Here is a 19,408-nt window from a genome sequence, read left to right on the forward strand (position 1 = left end):
AAAAGAAAAGTTAAAGGATTATTTGTACATTTTTTTTCTCCTAGTCAGTCTTCAGTTTATGATCTTCCTTTTTTAGAGCATATTTGTGAAGACTTTTAGTTCATAATCAGCCAAAAACAATCAACATGAATGACAAGTGCTCTGGGAATATCATTAAAAGCAAATTATAAAATGTTAACACTGTGCTCTATTAACTAGAAGATGCTTTATTAGGGAAAATAGCTCTCTTGTGGAGTTTGGTTGGGTTGAAAGGAGGGAAAAGTAAAACATTTAAAAAAGGTGATTTACCACCTAATTCAGTATTCTTACTGAGATTAAAAATGAGTAAGGGTTAGGGTTAGCTCCAGAAAAATAAATGACCCAATCAAAAAATGGGCCAAAGAACTCAACAGACATTTCTCCAAGGAAGACATACAGATGGCTAACAAACACATGAAAAGATGCTCAACATCACTCATTATCAGAGAAATGCAAATCAAAACCACAATGAGGTACCATTATACACCAGTCAGGATGGCTGCTATCCAAAAGTCTACAAGCAATAAATGCTGGAGAGGGTGTGGAGAAAAGGGAACCCTCTTACACTGTTGGTGGGAATGCAAATTAGTACAGCCACTATGGAAAACAGTGTGGAGATTTCTTAAAAAGCTGGAAATAGAACTGCCATATGACCCAGCAATCCCACTTCTGGGCATACACACCAAGGAAACCAGATCTGAAAGAGACACGTGCACCCCAATGTTCATCGCAGCACTGTTTATAATAGCCAGGACATGGAAGCAACCCAGATGCCCATCAGCAAACGAATGGATGAGGAAGCTGTGGTACATATACACCATGGAATATTACTCAGCCATTAAAAAGAATTCATTTGAATCAGTTCTAATGAGATGGATGAAACTGGAGCCCATTATACAAAGTGAAGTAAGCCAGAAAGATAAAGACCATTATAGTATACTAACACATATATATGGACTTTAGAAAGATGGTAACGATAACCCTATATGCAAAACAGAAAAAGAGACTCAGATGTACAGAACAGACTTGTGGACTCTGGGAGAAGGCGAGGGTGGGATGTTTCAAGAGAACAGCATTGAAACATGTATATTATCTAGGGTGAAACAGATAACCAGCCCAGGTTGGGTACATGAGATAAGTGCTCGGGCCTGGTGCACTGGGAAGACCCAGAGGGATCGGGTGGAGAGGGAGGTGGGAGGGGGGGACTGGGATGGGGAATACATGTAAATCCATGGCTAATTCATTTCAATGTATAACAAAAACTACTGTAATGATGTAAAGTAATTAGCCTCCAACTAATAAAAATAAATGGAAAAAAAAGAATAATAAAGAGAAGGTGATTTAGTTAAAAAAAAATGAGTAAGGGAAAGAGAGAAGGATGGAAAGATAACTATTGTAATTGCTGAGCTTGTTTCAGCTACGTATTAGCCTCTTCATATGCATTGTATTATTGTATCTTATCTAATAACCATTTGATGTAAATATTACAATCTTACTTTTGTATATAGGAGAACTGAGGCACAGAGATGATAAAAAAAAAAAAAAAACTTCTCAAACAGTTAAGACCTGGCTAAAACCAGCATAATGGTGTGATGGAAATAGAAAAAAACCATCAAAAAGCAAATAAAATTTGCCAGATTGAAATATGTGCTCACTTTGGATTAAAGACAGCAAAAAATTAACAGATTCTAACACTTCACAGTTTCCCTAGGATTCTTGGAACTAAAGTGGTCTTCCCTTCATTCTTTCAACACAATTCTAGCTTGTTTTTAAAAATTTTGTCTTATATTGGCACATAGTTGACTAATAATGTTATGTTAGCTTCAGATGTACAGCCAAGTGATTCAGTTATCCGTATACATGTACCTATTCTTTTTCAAATTATTTTCCCATTTAGGTTATTATAGAATATTGAACAGAGTTCCCTGTGCTATATAGTAGGCCCTTGTTGGTTATCTATTTTAAATATAGTAATGTGTATATGTCAATCTCAAACTCCCAATGCAACTTTAAATACATTCAAATGCCAGCATTGTGCTGGGTGCTGGGTGCTGGGTGCTGGGTGCTGGGTGCTGGGTCAAACCCACATCTCTTCTGGCTCCTACACTGGCAGGCGGCTTCTTTACCACTAGTGCTTCCTGAGAAGCCCAGAAGTCATTGGCTCCCAGGCCAAGGAACATGTGTCCTTGAATTTAAGATTTATGCTGCACCTTGGCCTCTGCCAAATACCAGCCACAAGGGCATATAGCTCTTCCCCTAGAAGACCTGAATCAAAAATTGACACTCTTTAATAAAGATACATGGGCTTCCCTGGTGGCTCAGATGTTAAGGGATCCACCTGTAACGCAGGAGACCTGGGTTCGATCCCTGGGTCGGGAAGATCCCCTGGAGGAGCGCATGGCAACCCACTCCAGTGCTCTGGCCTGGAGAATCCCCATGGACAGAGGAGCCTGGTGGGCTACAGTCCCTGGGGTTGCAAAGAGTTGGACACGACTGAGTGACTAAGCCCAGCACAATAAAGATATATGGGCTCAGATATCACCCTGGATGATTCTACCAGGAACTGATGCATTTTCTGGCCTTTTGTTTGTTCTTTTTATTTTAAATTTATTATTTAATGGAAGGATAATTGCTTTACAGAATGTTGTTGTTTTCTGTCAAACCTCAGCATGAATCAGCCACAGGTGTACATATACCCCTCCCTTTTGAACCTCCCTCCCACCTTCCTCCCCATCCCACCCCTCTCGGTTGAGTTTCCTGAGCCACATAGCAAATTCCCGTTGACTGTGTATTTTTCACATGGTAATGCGATCTTCCCTGTTTCTCTCTCCATATATCCCACCCTCTCCTTCTCCCCCATCCCCCTCCGCCAAGTCCAAAAGTCTGTTTTCTATGTCTGTGTCTCCATTGCTGCCCTGCAGATAATTTCATCAGTACTATCTTTCTAGATTCCATATATATGCGTTAGTATACAGTAATTATTTTTCTTTTTCTGATTTATTTCATTCTGTATAATAGGCTCTAGGTTCATCCACCTCATTAGAACTGACTCAAATGGGTCCCTTTTTACGATGAGTAATATTCCATTGTGTATATGTATCACAGCTCCTTTATCCATTCATCTGTCAGTGGGTTCTAGGTTGCCTCCATGTTTTAGCTATTTTAAATAGTGCTGTGATGAACATTGGGGCACATGTATCTTTTTCAATTTTGATTTCCTCAGGGTATATGCCTAGTAGTGGGACTGCTGGGTCATATGGTGGTTTTATTCCTAGTCTTTTAATGAGTCTCCATACTGTCTTCCGTAATGACTATATCAATTTACATTCCCATCAACAGTGCAAGAGTGTTCCCTTTTCTCCACACCCTCTCCAGCATTTATTGTTTGTAGACTTTTTGATGATGGCCATTCTGACCAGTGTGAGGTGATATCTCATTGTAGTTTTGATTTGCATTTCTCTAACAATGAGCAATAAAGGAGATCAGTCCTGGGTGTTCATTGGAAGGACTGATGCTGAAGCTGAAACTCCAGTACTTTGGCCACCTCATGCGAAGAGCTGACTCATTGGAAAAGACCCTGATGCTGGGAGGGACTGGGGGCAGGAGGAGAAGGGGACGACAGAGGATGAGATGGCTGGATGGCATCACCGACTCGATGGACATGAGTTAGAGTAAACTTCGGGAGTTGGTGATGGACAGGGAGGCCTGGCGTGCTGCGATTCATGGGGTCGCAGAGTCGGACACGACTGAGCGACTGAACTGAACTGAATAACGAGTGATGTTGAGCATCTTTTCATGTATGTTAGCTATCTGTATGTCATCTTTGGAGAAATGTCTGTTTAGGCCTTTCCCCCACTTTTTGATTGTTTGTTTTTCTGGTATTGACTCGTATGAGCTGTTTGTATATTTTGGAAATTAATCCTTTGTCAGTTTCATTTGCCATTATTTTCTCCCATTCTGAAAGTTGTCTTTTTATCCTTTTTATAGTTTCCTTTGTTGTCCAAAAGCTTGTAAGTATAATTAGGTTCCACTTGTTTATTTTTGTTTTTATTTCCATTACTCTAGGAGGTGGATCATAGAGGAGCTTGCTGTGATTTATGTCATAGAGTATTCTGCCTGTGTTTTTCTTTAAGCGTTTTATGTTCCTTTTATTTTTTAACTTACCAAATACTTAGTAGCTTCTTTTCACCAAGACAAAGATGGAAAACACAAAGTTCTGCTTCCAAGTAACTCACAGTCAGTAACACCAGAATATAGATAATTATAGAGTATGAGGTATCCAGTCTTTTTGGAATATAATGTTACAAAGTAATTAAAGTTTCGGTTATAGGGGACATAATACATAGAGGAGACTATACAGAGAAGGTTAAATTTAGTAGGCTTAGTGAAGACAGAAAATGAATTTTTGTACATGCTGTTTTTTGAGGGCACAGGATTCTTTTGGAATTTTACTATATATTTTATAAGATATGGTACATCACATGCATTTTATTTCCTACTTTACTAACTGCAATCTGTTACCCATTTTTTAATGAAGGCATTGGAATAATTTAATTTTACTTTATAAGATCAGGTCTCATGACCTTGTGGTAGTGTAGAGAGGTCTGAACTCTTCAAAGACCTGGGATCAAATCCTATCGCAGTTACCAAGTAGCTATGGAATCTTGAGAAATGCAGCTCAACTCTATAAAACCAGAGTTGAAATAGCTCTAGTAGCCGGTTAAGGAACATGAAGAGCAGTCAACATGAAGCTAAGTGGTGGGCAGTGATGAGTTGGAGACCCCTACCCCATTATAAGAGTTACCCATCGTTCATCTTTAGATCAGTGTTAGCCAGCATACGTTTAAGTCTAGTCTTAGGGGAAATTTTAAAAGCCTGATTTGTATGTGATATTTAAATGTTGACAACCAATTAAACACACACTTTCTACCAGAGGATACATGAACCTGATCAGCTGGATTCCTACGCTGATCTGTTTTTCTTCCCCCACTGCTCTCTCTCAAGATGGTTCGGTCTGTTTGATTTTTTTTTTCAATGCTGATATTGTATCTGCTTTTTCTGTACTTCTTATAGCAACATCATTTTCCAGTAAAAAACTTAGAAAAGAGCATTTGAAGAACATATTGAACAAAAATACATCTTTCAAAGTTATAAGAAAGGGTCAAGTTGGAAATGAACTTGTTAGTGAGGACAGTGTATCCAATTTGTTTTTAAGTGTTTCAAGTCAAGTACCGGATAGAAGCAAGCATAAGAGGATATTGAATTTTGTTCATCTCAGGAAAAGTCCTTTTATTTAGTGCTGGAAACTTTAGCTATGTTTAGACCTTACAGTGAGTAGGCCAGATTTTCCATCAAAGACAGGCTGTTTTAATATACAACTGTATTTATTATACCTAAGCATATTCATTTGTATACATTTAATAATTGTACCTACATTAATTGATTCCTTATTTAGTACCATGCATGGTGCTTGATCAGTTTTCAAACTTCAGTTATGACCAGCATGTTAAAAATGAAAATTGGAATAAAATTTAAAAGAGCAGAAAATATCAAAGTGCATTTTAGAAAGAAGTTGTATTTCTGAAAAGCAGTTTGCAGTTATAAAGAATACACATTCACATACATACATCCTGAATGTATATGGACATTATGTTGCCAAGTGTATTTCACTTTTGTGGGTTACGATAAAAAAAAACCCAAATTCCTTTGCTAGCTACTTCAGATCTATTTTTTTAAATAATCAAAATATTATAAATATTTAGATATTATCACCCTGATCTTACATACATAGAAAGTTAGACACAGAGCATAAATGACTTATCAAATACTTTGGAAGTTACTAAGTGACCAGGTTGGGATTTGAACCCTTGATGACTAGGTACCAACCTATATTCATTCCTCTGTAAAACACTGGAGTAGAAGTTTCATTGACTACAGAGATGGTTTTTGCTTTTTCTGATTATTGTGGTTGATTTTTTTCTTTTACTTTCAATGTTGAAATAACTGCTAATTAGTAGACTCTTAGAGTAGCACTTTGGATTTCCCAGGACCATCTGACTGTAAATAAAAGAAATTTTAAATCTTGGTTAGAAAGAGATACCACTTATAGCTTTCTATTATTATGTTTTAGTGATTTGTAACTCAAGTGCTGCTTCCTCTATTAGCTGTTTTTTCCCCCTATAGGTAGACAGTGATGAATTTAATATTTCCTTAATCAAGTCAAATGAAGAAAATAAAACCATAGAAGTTAAAGATTTGGAAATCTTCACAAGGTATTCCGTGGTGATCACTGCATTCACTGGAAACCTCAGTGCTGCATATGTGGAAGGAAAGTCAAGTGCTGAGATAATTGTTACTACTTTAGAATCAGGTGAGGTCTATTTTTCATCACTGCTAAAAATTGACTAAGTGTCTTTCTTACAGTTTCTCACACTCTACCCTACAAAGCATATGTGGTACAAGAAAAATTTAAGCATATAAGCATAAAATTCCATGACTCACTGGGACTGACAAAAGTGAAGCTTTCTATTTGTATTTTTGAGGCCAAATGGAATTATGTAGCATAGTCAATACTTGTAAATACAAAAATAAATTAGTTCATAATAAGGTATCCAAATGTATTTTTTTGTGTGTTGATTATCAACACTAAATATTTTAGAAGTTGGACAACCTTACCTATGAAATGATTTTTCCAACTGTCTATAGCCAATAAAGCTTCACCTTAAATTCCATTTTAATTATTTATGTCCCATGGTTTCAATGTACATTAAAGTAATAATACTCTATTACTGAGGGCTTCCAATACTCTATTATTGAGGGCTCAGTGATAAAGAATCTGTCTGCAATGCAGGAGACCCAGGTTCGATTCATGGGTTGGGAAGATCCCATGGAGAAGGAAATGGCAACCCACTTCAGTATTCTTGCCTGGAGAATCCCAAGGACAGAGGAGCCTGGCAGGCTACTGTCCATGGGGTCGCAAGAGTTAGACACCACTTAGCGACTAAACCACCATAAACCACCACCACTCTATTATTACATTATCTGGGCTTTCCAGGTGCCGCTAGTGGTAAAGAGCATGCTTGCCAATGCAGGAGACGTGAGAGACATGGGTTCAATGTAATCTCTGGGTCGGGAAGATCCCCTAAAGGAGGGCATGGCAACCCACTCCAGTATTCTTGCCTGGAGAATCCTGTGGACAGAGGAGCCAATTAAACCCCCAGCTATGTTTTCCATATCTGTTCTCTTCACTTAGTCAAGTGGCATGTTTTATTACATAATCTAATGACAAATGTCAGAATCCATACAGATTGCCTCAAGTTCGTATGGACAGGGTCTGAGTGGATAGTAAGATTGTAACCTGTGGGAAATTACCGTGGAAATTCAGCTTCCCAGAACTCGCTTGCCCCATCCTCCTTCAGACTCCTGATGTTCTTTGCCAGCAGATATATCTCTGGAAAGAGCACATGAAAGGGATGTGTTGCTATAGTTTATTTGTTGCTATCTGTAAGGTAAGTATAGGAGGTAAAAAAAAAAGTAGATATTCTTTTCACTATGCTGTATACTCTATTATTATAAACTTACAGTTCTAAATTGAAAGGTACTTCTTATCCTCAGCACCCTAAAATTCTCCTTGTTTCCATTTAGTGGCCATGTTCAGGCACTTATTTTCTTACATTTTGCAATTCTCTCTTATCCTGCCCATCTGTGAGAAAAGTTGCTGCTAAACTTGTTCCTGTTCATACCATAAAACTCTGATAAAAAAATCTTAATGTGACACCTTTTCCAAGGATACTGTAGTTTAATAAATCTTTAGTAAACCTCTAAGAGTAGATTTTGGATATGAAAAAAAAGATATCTGGAGGATAGGAAGTTCTTTCTAACACTCAGGTAATTTTTTCACTTATTCAACTTTAAAGTTGATCCTAATTTTAGAGAAACATCTCTCATAAAAAGAAAAATATATATTCCTATATATCATAAAAATGTATAATAGCAATTGTGAAAATGTGTGTTGAACCAATTTAACTTTTATATCAGCTATGCATTTCTTCACATTGTGATATTTGCACAATAACTTATTTATCTGCTTCTCTCTTTTTTCTGTTATTTATTTACTTATGTTTTGCTTGCCATAGGGAACTATCTCTAGATATCTCTGCAAGTGTATCTGAATATCTGAGCTATTCATAGTCAAATATGAACAGCCTTCTTCATGGAAATTCGTTACCTAGAATGGAAGAATATATACATTTCAATGTGATTAAAATAAATATGTTCATTCAACCATTAAATTTATTTAAAAATACTAATTATATAGTTTGACAAGAATTAGTTCTTACTAAGAAACTAATTTTATCCTGTGTTATTTTTCATAATAACTTAGTGATATTTGGCTAGTTATATGTTAGGGCAACTTTTATTTATCAAAAATAAACAGGAATATCTAGAATATATAAAGAAATATTAAAATTCAACACTTAAAAAGAATCCAGTTAGAAAATTGCAGAGGGGACTTCCCTGGCAGTTCAGTAGTTAGGACTCCAAGCTTCCACTGCAGGGTGCATGGGTTCAAGCCCTGGTCAGGGAACTAAGACCCGACATGTCATATGGCCAAAAAGATAAGAAAAGACAACTGAAAAAGAACATGAACTGATATTTCACCAGAGAGGAAATATGATTGGCAACTAAACTCAAGATATGTTTTCAACACTATTATCTGTTAAGAAAATGTAAATTAAAACCACAATGATACATCACTATGCATCTACTAAAACAGATAAAATAATTTTTAAAGTAGTAATAATACCAAATGCTGGAAAAGGTCCAAAGCGACTGGATCTCTCATACATTGCTAGTGGGAATATAAAAGGGTATAACTATTGATGCAATGGAAAAATAGTTTGGTATTCTATAAAACTGAACATGCACTTACAATAAGTCCACAAATTACAATCTTAGGCAATTATCACAGACAATTGAAAACTTAATGTTCATACAAATATCTTTATATGAATGTTAACAGGCTTATTAGGAATAACAACAAAATAACTGGAAACAACCCAAATGTTTTTATGGTTAAACAAATTCTAATACAATGGAACACTACTCAGCAATAAAGACAGAATAAACTGTTGATATACACAGCAACTCTGGATCTCAGGGTCATTGTGCTGTTCTCTTTTGCAACTAATAAAAACTATGGAGATGGAGACTGACTAGTGTTGAGGAGTGATGGAGTGCAAATATAAAGGGAGAGCAAGAGGACTTTTCTTTATGGTGATGGAATAGTTTTGTATCTTGTTTCTGGTGATGGTTACAGGAATCTATACATGGAATTAAATTGCATAGAACCATACAAAAATATAGGAAAGCATGAAAAATGGTGAAAACTGAATAAGACCTATAGTCAAGTTAATATTATTGTGCCAGTTCTGTTTCCAGGTTTGATATTTAACTACAGTTATATAAGACGTCACCACTGGGGAAAGCTGGGCGAAGGTTACAGGGAACTGAATGTATGATTTTTGCAACTTCCTACGAGTCTACATTATTTTTAAGTTCAGAGTGTCATAGAAGTTCATTCTGTGTAAGATAAATACATAATAAAAGACTAATTATATAAGCAAATAAATTGGATCACTGTTATGGTTTCTATGATCTATAAACATCAATGATTCTGTAATGAACCAGCCATTTTGCTTTGTGTAATACTCTTTATAAAGAGAAATTTGAGAAAAATTTGAAGCAAATCAGTTTTATATGGAGATAAGAATGAACACAAATTTTTAAATAATTTTAACTGCTAAATATTTTTAGTCCCTAAGGATCCACCTAACAACATGACATTTCAGAAGATACCAGATGAAGTTACAAAATTTCAGTTAACATTTCTTCCTCCTTCTCAACCAAATGGAAATATCCAAGTATATCAAGCTTTGGTTTATAGAGAAGATGATCCTACTGCTGTCCAGATTCACAATCTCAGTATTATCCAGAAAACTGACACGTCTGTCATTGCAGTGTTAGAAGGACTAAAAGGTGGACATACATACAACATCAGTGTAAGTATACATAGTTTTTAATTATCTATTTTACAAAGTTGATTGAAAAACTCAGCATTCAAAAATACTGCAGGTTATGTAATACTCCATTTTTCTTATCTGTTTGTGGAATTGCTTAAGACATGCCAAGTGAAAAAGATTTGGGGAAACAGAATTGCTGATTTCCTATTTTAATACAGCAAGTCATGTGAAAATATGTAAATAACAGAAAAGTTTGCACAATTATAGTGGAAATCCAAAAATAAAGCATAAAGAAAATCCACATTAAAAGTTAAAAAGCAGTGATATATAGATAGTTCTGCCTAAAAGAAGACTGTTTCTGTGTGATTATAAATGAAAAAATGGAAAAGCAAATCGCAAAGGCAAAGGGCAGAAATAACTATTTGTATGATTGAAATTCACATGTATTTCACACAACTATTACTAAAAGCATTTTATATCTTAATTCTAAATTATCCATTTCGGAAAGTAAATATATATGTGAGTTCATATACATACACATCAGACATAATACACATACAATTTGTCTCACCCTTTTGCTATTTTTATAGCATGTCTTGGAATTTTCAAAAAGAACTATATAGAAAATCATTTATTAAGCAAATATAGAATTCACCCTAAGCATTCAAGTAGTTCAAGTAACTAAACAGTCAAGTAACTAATCTTCCAACAAAGTCTTTATATCAGAAAACTGTCATTAATAATTTGTGTTATTTCCCTCACTCACTATATAATCTGACTTGCTGGGATTCTTGTTACACATACCATTAAATGGACCCCCATTAAAAGATCTGTTAGAGAGAAGGTGGTGGTTAAGAGAATGAACTGACCTAGATTCAAATTCTGGCCCTGCTAGTTTCTTTCAGGGCAGTTTCTGCAACTCTGTGCCTCTTTTTCCTTATCTGAAAAATTAGTAATCGGAATAGTAATTTCTATAAGGATATGAATAGTGATGGTAGGAAACAAGTGTTAGGACAGTTTTGGCTCTCGCAAATAAAAGAAAACTAGGAAATAAAGTACAACGAATTCATAATTTTTAACTTATTCATGGGTCTTCGTTGTGACGACTCATCACTGCAGGGCATGGCCTCTCATTTTGCAGCGGCTCCTCCTGTTGCAGGGCACGGGCTCCAGGCGTGTGAGCTTCAGTAGCCGCAGCTCACAGCCTCTAGAGACAGGCTCAGCAGCGGCGGCACATGGCTTAGGTGCCCTGTGGCCTGTAGAATCTTCTCAGTCCAGGCATCAAACCCATGCCCCCTGCACTGGCAGATGGCCTCTCACTCACTGTTGCACCAGGGGAAGTCCACTAATTCATAATTTAAAGAAAATTAAATCAATCTCTGGATTATTTGCAAGGTGCAATTTTCATTGTCCTCAACACCTGAGAATTTACTAGAAATGTGTACCTTTCACATTTCTAGTAGGAAATTCAGTCCTAACCTACTGAATCAAAGCCTATAGATTTTCATTTAACAGGGTTTGTGAGTGACTTCTTTGCTCAATTGCAACTTGAGAAGCACTGCCCAACTTTATTATTCTACTTAAAGATTAGGTTGTAAAGAAATATAAATAATTAAATACATTGTAGCATCACTTTTCATTTTAAATGCTTTCTTTTTAAAGTTTACATACACCAGTAAATATTTCCTTTAGATACTTTTTTTTTTAGATATTTTTTAAGCTACATTTATATACCTGCCACATCATATGTTATTTTAATTCAATCAAAATACTTCTAAACTGTGTATAGGGTGGAGGGTGGACCACTAATGTATGAAACAAATTTATTAATTCCAATAAAGATATGTTCTGAATTGTCTTTATTGAATATAATGAAATTGGCAATAACATAGTCATTATTTCATTAATATATAGTGAGATACAGTGAATTAAAGAAGAGCCTGTGTCTGCAGCTTCCTAAGCACAAAGCTGATTGAAAGGATTCACATTTGTGTAAATCACCCTCTGTAGATACAAACAGAAATGCTTTATGTGTATATGCTGCATTATGCAGGTTACAGCGTCAGATAGTTAGGGGCAGGGGTGAAGCAGGGCAGAGAGGCCAACTTTCAGAGGGATGATTTAATACAGGAAAACTGGGAGGCTGAGGGAATAGGGTTTCATCTCAGAAGGAAAAAAAAAAAGAGTCTTGAATATGGATTTAAAGAAAGCTGGAGTTACCTAGCTACAGAGAAAAGGAACAGATGTCAGAGTAGATGAAGAGAGAGTAGATGAAGAGTGTAGACATAGTGACTCTTCTGCTCTTTCCTCCTACAGGTTCAAATAGAAGCCACATCTTTCTTAGTCTCTATGATAGGGCTGTTTAGGTCGCTGAGCCTTTGTTCTCAGGGCTTAGTACCATAATATCAGTTGTAAGAACTAGTTTATTGCTAACATTCTTCCTCCGTATATTATATAAATTCGAGTGCAAGAAAATTATAATAGACTATATGAATTGTTTTTAAAAATAGAATAATTTTTAAATGACATATAATCATAATTGCTTATACATACACCTGTGCAATAATTTGAAAATAATAACAAGATGTTTCTTTGTTTTAGGTTTATGCAATCAATAGTGCTGGTGCAGGGCCAAAGGTTCAAATGAGAATAACCATGGATATTAAAGGTACATGTGCTGCCTTCCCATGAAATGCTATTGTCTTAAAAAGTAATTATAATTTATATTCTGTATTAGAGTTATGGATGCAGTTAAGCTTTTAAATGATGCATATACATATAGTAAGCATACATTAAGTAATAAGTAGTAATATATGCTTATTAAAGCTATAATTAAAATACCTAAATCATGAGGCAAATTACCATGTTAATTACAGAGAATGTCTGCTATATTTCTTTTCTGCTAAATTGAAAGTTTGCTGAGACAAACTTTATAATTGTATTTTATGTTTTTCAAATTTTATTGAAAAGAAAACTCCTTCTTTAAATTGCCCATGACTAGACTTTGACTAGTTCTAAGTAGATTCTCTGATTGATCTTTTTTTGAAAGTCAGGTTCTTTTAAGTTAATAAAATGGTGTTTACTGAACTACCATATAATCAACCTTATGATTCTGGCTATAAAGTAGATCTATCAATTCATCATTGACAGGGATTTTTTCATAGAAAATTTATAAAAATTTAGAGACTCCCTCCCTCACCAAATTCCACAAAACCCACAGAAGATTATTAAGAGGATTTTAGGGCCATTCAGTTGTTCAGGGTGCCTTCTCAAGAATGAAAACGTGCACAGTTTTGTCACTTCTCTAAAAACCTGTGTCAAACCTGCAGAGATTTTTTAAAAAACATATTGTGCTTTGGTGGAATTCCACCTGATCCTCTCTTTCTGAAATGAAAACCATCTTCTCTCAGTCTTTGGTAGCTACAGCACAGAGATTGAAAATGCCATCTTTAGGCTGGTCGAGGGTCAAGTCGCTGAGGTTGAATCCTGGGTTGGCCACTTGCTACCTTGTTTGGCTTTAGACAAGTTTCTTAACACCTCTAAGCCTGTGTAATAGAGATAATACTAGTTCCTACCTCATGTTGTGAGGATTAAGAGAGAATCTGAAAAATCCACAGTGTCTAGAAATTTGCTTTGTTAAGAATAAGAAATATTCAGTGTAAGATGAAGCTGATGAATTTTTTCACCATTGGGTGGTTTATATAACTGTAATACTATTTCTTTGTTATTCAGTGGCAGACTTACTCATATATTCAGTATGTAAAAATATATGCATTATATTTATTTAGTAAAGCTTCCCATTTCAGATACGTTGCTCATCCTCCAGTAAAGATGGTTAGTTCTGACTTCCCACACCGTACATAGAGCAGGTAGACTTATGACCAGTTATCTAGAGAAGATGGATAGTACTGGTGGCAGTGATGGGGTCTAAAAAATTGAATTTTTCTCCAGTAATATGCATAATTTTATTAATGACATGGAGTAACACTGGATTAACAATTATCATATTAATTTGGACAGTACTGTCCAATGGCAGATTCCTGTAACTGGAAACCTTGTCTTGGGGGCTCCCCAGTGGCCTCCCTTGAATCTGGAGGCTGTTCCTGCCACATCCTTTCTTCCTTCCTTCTCATTTACACATGTCAGAACTGTGATCTTGCCACCTACTATTGCTCCCTGCTTCCCTATTCTTCACAAATATTTCCCCCAGTAAACTTCCTGCATATCTAATATCATCATAACCCTGACATCTCAGAGGACTGAGCTAAAGGATCGAGTCAAAAAGATCTGGTTCACGTCTTGATATTTCCCTTTCACAGCTATGTGGCATAAGGCTGTTTTCCTCATTTATAAAATGGAAATGATAGAGCCAATTTTATGGAGTGGTTAAGAGGCTTTTAAAAAAGATTTTATAAATATGAGAATTGAAGTTTGATTAAGCAACTTACTGATGTTCAAATAGCTAGTGTGTGGAGCTCTAAGATGAAAGCAGAACTTCTACAAATATTAGTTTTGAAGATACTTGTATGCATTGATGCTAAAATGTGAATTATCATGACACTTTTAGAAATTATTCTGGAAATATGTGTTCAAGTTAAAAGTACATGTATCCTTTGCTCCAGAAATTCTGCCCTTGGGAATATATTCTATAGAAATTAAAGAATCAGTGAGTAAGGCTACAGATACAAGGCTGCTTCGTGAAGCAAATGGTCAAAGACTGAAGTAAAAGTGAATTCCCATCACTTGGTGAATAATTGAATAAATGTGATGCAGTTGTACCATGACATATAATATAGTTATTAAGGAGAATGAATTAACCCAGAACTTGGTGACTTGAAAAGATTTACACAGTCATTGTAATAAAAAGCAATATGTGGTGTAATTATAATACTTAACAGAGCTCCATTAAAACATATCAGTGAGAGAAATCCCTTATGTATGACTTTATGTATTTTTATATGATTATGTGAACATAAAGAAAAATATGAGAGGATATCATCTAGTTGTTTGGTATGGATAATTGTGGGGTTGGAGGGCAGGGCTCCTGGTATGACTAGGACAGAAATTAGTGAATCAGCTAAAGGAATTTAAGAGGAAAAAACACTAAAATATTAGTACGATTTAATATATTTGTGAAAATTGTATATATATATGTATATATCATTTGAATTTCTTTAATATGTGAAGGGGAATCAGATGTCTGAAAAATCACACCTGGGCTCCATTATCTCAGGCAAGTCTCAAACATATAATCATATCATTAGGAGGTAATAATTTCCAAATATCTGCAGTATCCAAACAAAAATGTTTCATGTTATTTATGTTTGTCATCACTTTATCTGTAAATTACCTGCATGAAAGGAGAATTTAAAATGATTTTCTCTTTTCTGTAAGAACAAAAAATCAACAGGTAGTGATATTTCTCCTTCATGTTTATAGCTCCAGCACGACCAAAAACCAAACCAACCCCTATTTATGATGCCACAGGAAAACTTCTTGTGACTTCAACAACAATTACAATCAGAATGCCCATATGTTACTACAATGATGATCATGGACCAATCAAAAATATACAAGTGCTTGTAGCAGAAGCAGGAGGTATCATCACATGCCAGGTTACCTTGTTAAATTGTGGAGTGTGGACTGCTGAATGCTGAAGACATTGCAATTCAAAATTAGTAATATAAGATTGACTCTTGATTATTACACATCCTTTGAGCTTAGTAGATTGTCAATATTGTCATTAATTTTACTGATCATTAATTTATACCTAAATAGTTTGTCAAAATTAAAAGAGATGTGGTTAAAATATTTATTCTATATGCTGGTAGGATTTTGGCAGGATGCACTCTTGATAGCTTCTTTGAAGGTGGGAAAGAGTTACTCTTGGCTGAAGAATGCTTTTTCTCTGAGACGTCATTCTCCACAACAGTGTCTATGGATTCATGTGTAATGGGATGGATAGGGTGACCTGCTTATCCAGGTAGATGAGTTGAATCATCCCTGGTGGTTCAGAAAGTGAAAGATGTTGCATCCAGATTTTCCTCATGCAATTATAGAAATGCCTTTTATAAACGTGAAAATACATTTGGGTATGACTTGTAATAATTCTTCTTTTTTCTGAAAATAGCTCAGCATGATGGAAATGTAACCAAGTGGTATGATGCATATTTTAATAAACCAAGGCCATATTTTACAAATGAAGGCTTTCCTAACCCCCCATGTACAGAGGGAAAGGCAAAGTTTAGTGGCAACGAAGAAATTTACATCATAGGTGCTGATAATGCATGTATGATTCCTGGTAATGAAGACAAAATCTGCAATGGACCTCTGAAACCAAAAAAGCAATACTTGTAAGTATAGTTAATGCTTACTATGCATCATGATAGCAAGCTAGTAGACATTTTTAACCCATCCATCTACCCCTCCTTTCATTTTTTCCAGTAAGTACTGGATATTCATAATATATTGTGACCTGGTGCATGATAAAGATCAACAAGGCATTGTCCTTTCATTCAGTAAAAGTACAGTTCTAGGGAAAGTAGGCAAACTTAAAAGTAATTATGGTTTGAAATAAGTAACTAAGGGCAATATGAATATTGTACAAACTGGAGAATTCAGGTAGGAGAATTTTATTCTTTTCGTAAAGGGCTATGTGACTAATGTGTGATGTTTTGTCTTTCTCAACTCATTATTATGCCATGCATGCTGATGTATATACGGTTTTAGAAACACTATCCTTGTCTTCCAGTTAACTGTGGCTTCACTTTACTTCAGTCATAAGTCATTTTCAGCTCTTCATATTATCAAACATCTAAATGATGTATTAAAATATCTACATTTCACTTTAATATTTGATACTGTGTAGATTATAAGTCTAATATAAAAACAGATGTCAATATTTTAGCTCTATTAAATGCTAAATTTGGCTTATTTTTTTCCTACTAAGTTGACTATTGTGATTATAATTTTTAAAAGTTTAACTTCCAAAATATAATTTTTAATATTAAATTTGAAAAATCTGCTCATTTCACTTTTGCCTACTAGTTAAAGCATTATTAAATTCTTCATAAACATCCTAGGGCAACTTAACATTAGAAAGAGAAGTTAGAGCATTTTTTTCCCAAATGCCTATCATCTGTTATTAAGAACACTTACTTGGGTTACTAAGTTATGCCCTGAAATTAATCATCATACAATAATAGTTACAGATATGATATACTACAAAGTTTTTAATCTAAGAATTATTGATTTTGCATAATTTTACCAAAACATCTCATATAAACAATAAAATCATAAGAATTTGAGAACAGCAGAGATCATTAATGTAGATTGATTTTATATTTTAAAATTCTTGTATGTTCATAGTTTTAAAATAAGGTAAATTTTGGTTGTCTCTGTGGTGATAGTGATTTGTAGTGTCTCTGTGTGTGAGCCAGTGATTTTTAAGGTTGATTTTCTTCTGCACCCATTTTCTATGTTGTATGTCATGGAAGCATATAAAGTGAAAATATAGCTATGCACACTCAGATTTAATAAGCATTATTCTTTGTTTACATGTGAGCAAGGTAAGTTTTATATGATCATTCTAAATCTGTCTCACTGGTATTTTCAAAGGTGTTTGAAGTGTAATAGTTATGTTTAAAGTGTGCTTGTGCTGACATTAAGTCATTTCATCCAAATCTGAGAGAGATGAAATCTTAATCTGATTAACTGCTTGCTAGTCATGAATCTGATCAAATTTTTAGCCACACTGTGATGAAGTTGAAAAGGTCTGTGTCCAAGATAATTATTCATCTCACATAAAGATACTGTTTGTTCTGATGGTGGCAGATTTCTAAGTTTATACTTTGTAAATTCATGGTCTCTGAACAAAAATGTATTTTTCCACAGATATTTGTTTAAATTATACATAGAAAAAAAAAGTCATATGTAAATTGTTTTTCTTCTTCCACAGATTTAAATTTAGAGCCACAAATGTCATGGGACAATTTACTGACTCTGATTACTCTGATCCTGTTAAGACTTTAAGTAAGACATTTTTCTAGTTTAATTTCATTTATAATCTCAACATGCTAATCATAGCTATAATGTTCCTTAGTAAATGTATTCCATGACTGAATGTTCTCAAGTATAAAGTCATTTCAAGGTTAATTATCTTGACTAAGGAAAAAGTAGTATTTATAATACTCTTTTAAGTCAATGGATGCTCCATCTATTCAAATTTGGACATAGATTTCAATATGGTGTTCAGTCTAGGCTGATGTGTATGGACATTACACTAAGAAAATATTTGGTTTTTTAATATGTAATTGTCTATGTAAAAGATTTTTACTTTGTAAAAATGAAAAGGATTAAGGAAAATTTTCTGAAATAATCCTAAAAGTTAGAAGCTTATGTCTTTTTAAGTTTTCTTTCAGATCAGTGCTTTCATGAGTTTTCAGTTATATCCATCCAGTCAGGCCTGGATAGAACATAAGTACCATTCAGTCAGATGCAAGTGTACTTCTTCCTTTTCTCTTTCTCCCCCTTTCTCTCCCCTGGCTGATCCCCTTCCCACTTCTCCTCTTTCTCCTCTGCCTCCTTCACCATCAACATATCTAACTTTAAATATTCTGTGCCAGACATACTCTGAGGTCCTTCGTATGTATTAACTGATGGATTCTTCACAACTGTCCTTTAATTTAGGTCAGTGGTTCTCAGTGGAGTGATTTTACTGTTTGGGGATTTGGCAGTGTCTGGAGCCATTTCCGGTTGGGTTGTTGTTAAGTGTGGGAGCTGAGCTAGTGGCATCTAGGGGGCAGAGGGGTCAGAGATGCTGCTCCCTATCCTCCAGGGCAGAGGCCGGCCCCTCCAGCAAGGAATCATCTAACCCCTAACCAGTGTGCTGAGGTTCAGAAACCCTGTCAGGTTGCTGATGTTAGTTCCATTTTGCAGATGAGGAAACCGTGGCCCAGATTCAGTAATTAAGTGGCTCTGCCAGCACAAATTTTATAACCATTAAACTGCAAATGCAGGATTTAGATCTGGATTCAAATCTTGACTCTACCACTTGGGAAAATAATTTCTATTACCTTCAGTTTCCTTATTTGGAAAATGGTGATATTATCTGCCTTGAAAGATTAATGTAAAACAATATGGGTAAATATATTAACCTTTTATAGTTAATAAAAATGCCGATTGCCTAATAGCTTCTCTTTGATAGGTTATAATGAAAGATTTTAAAACTACACTTCCTTGGGAGCAATTCTTTCCCTAGGATTTCTCTGAGTAATTTGCAACTTTCTATCTCCTGTGTATCAGTCTCTGAGCCTGTGCAACTCCGTGTGTTGTTCAGATCCACATTATATATCATCAATGCAGTAGAT

General features: G+C 35.1%; 1 protein-coding gene across 2 annotated transcripts in view; it reads left to right on the forward strand.

Moving 5' to 3' along the window:
* The window catches only part of PTPRQ (protein tyrosine phosphatase receptor type Q), a 235,648-nt gene that overhangs the window by 153,172 nt on the left and 63,068 nt on the right, over nucleotides 1-19,408 (forward strand). For both annotated transcript variants that reach the window (XM_070454261.1, XM_070454262.1), the window contains 6 exons: nucleotides 6,202-6,388; nucleotides 9,835-10,079; nucleotides 12,642-12,708; nucleotides 15,480-15,638; nucleotides 16,171-16,393; nucleotides 17,998-18,071. In XM_070454261.1, coding sequence (XP_070310362.1) covers nucleotides 6,202-6,388; nucleotides 9,835-10,079; nucleotides 12,642-12,708; nucleotides 15,480-15,638; nucleotides 16,171-16,393; nucleotides 17,998-18,071 — 955 coding nt within the window. The remainder of the gene's footprint in view (nucleotides 1-6,201; nucleotides 6,389-9,834; nucleotides 10,080-12,641; nucleotides 12,709-15,479; nucleotides 15,639-16,170; nucleotides 16,394-17,997; nucleotides 18,072-19,408) is intronic.

The sequence above is a fragment of the Odocoileus virginianus genome, chromosome 24 (genome assembly GCF_023699985.2).
Source record: "Odocoileus virginianus isolate 20LAN1187 ecotype Illinois chromosome 24, Ovbor_1.2, whole genome shotgun sequence".
Classification (NCBI taxonomy): domain Eukaryota; kingdom Metazoa; phylum Chordata; class Mammalia; order Artiodactyla; family Cervidae; genus Odocoileus; species Odocoileus virginianus.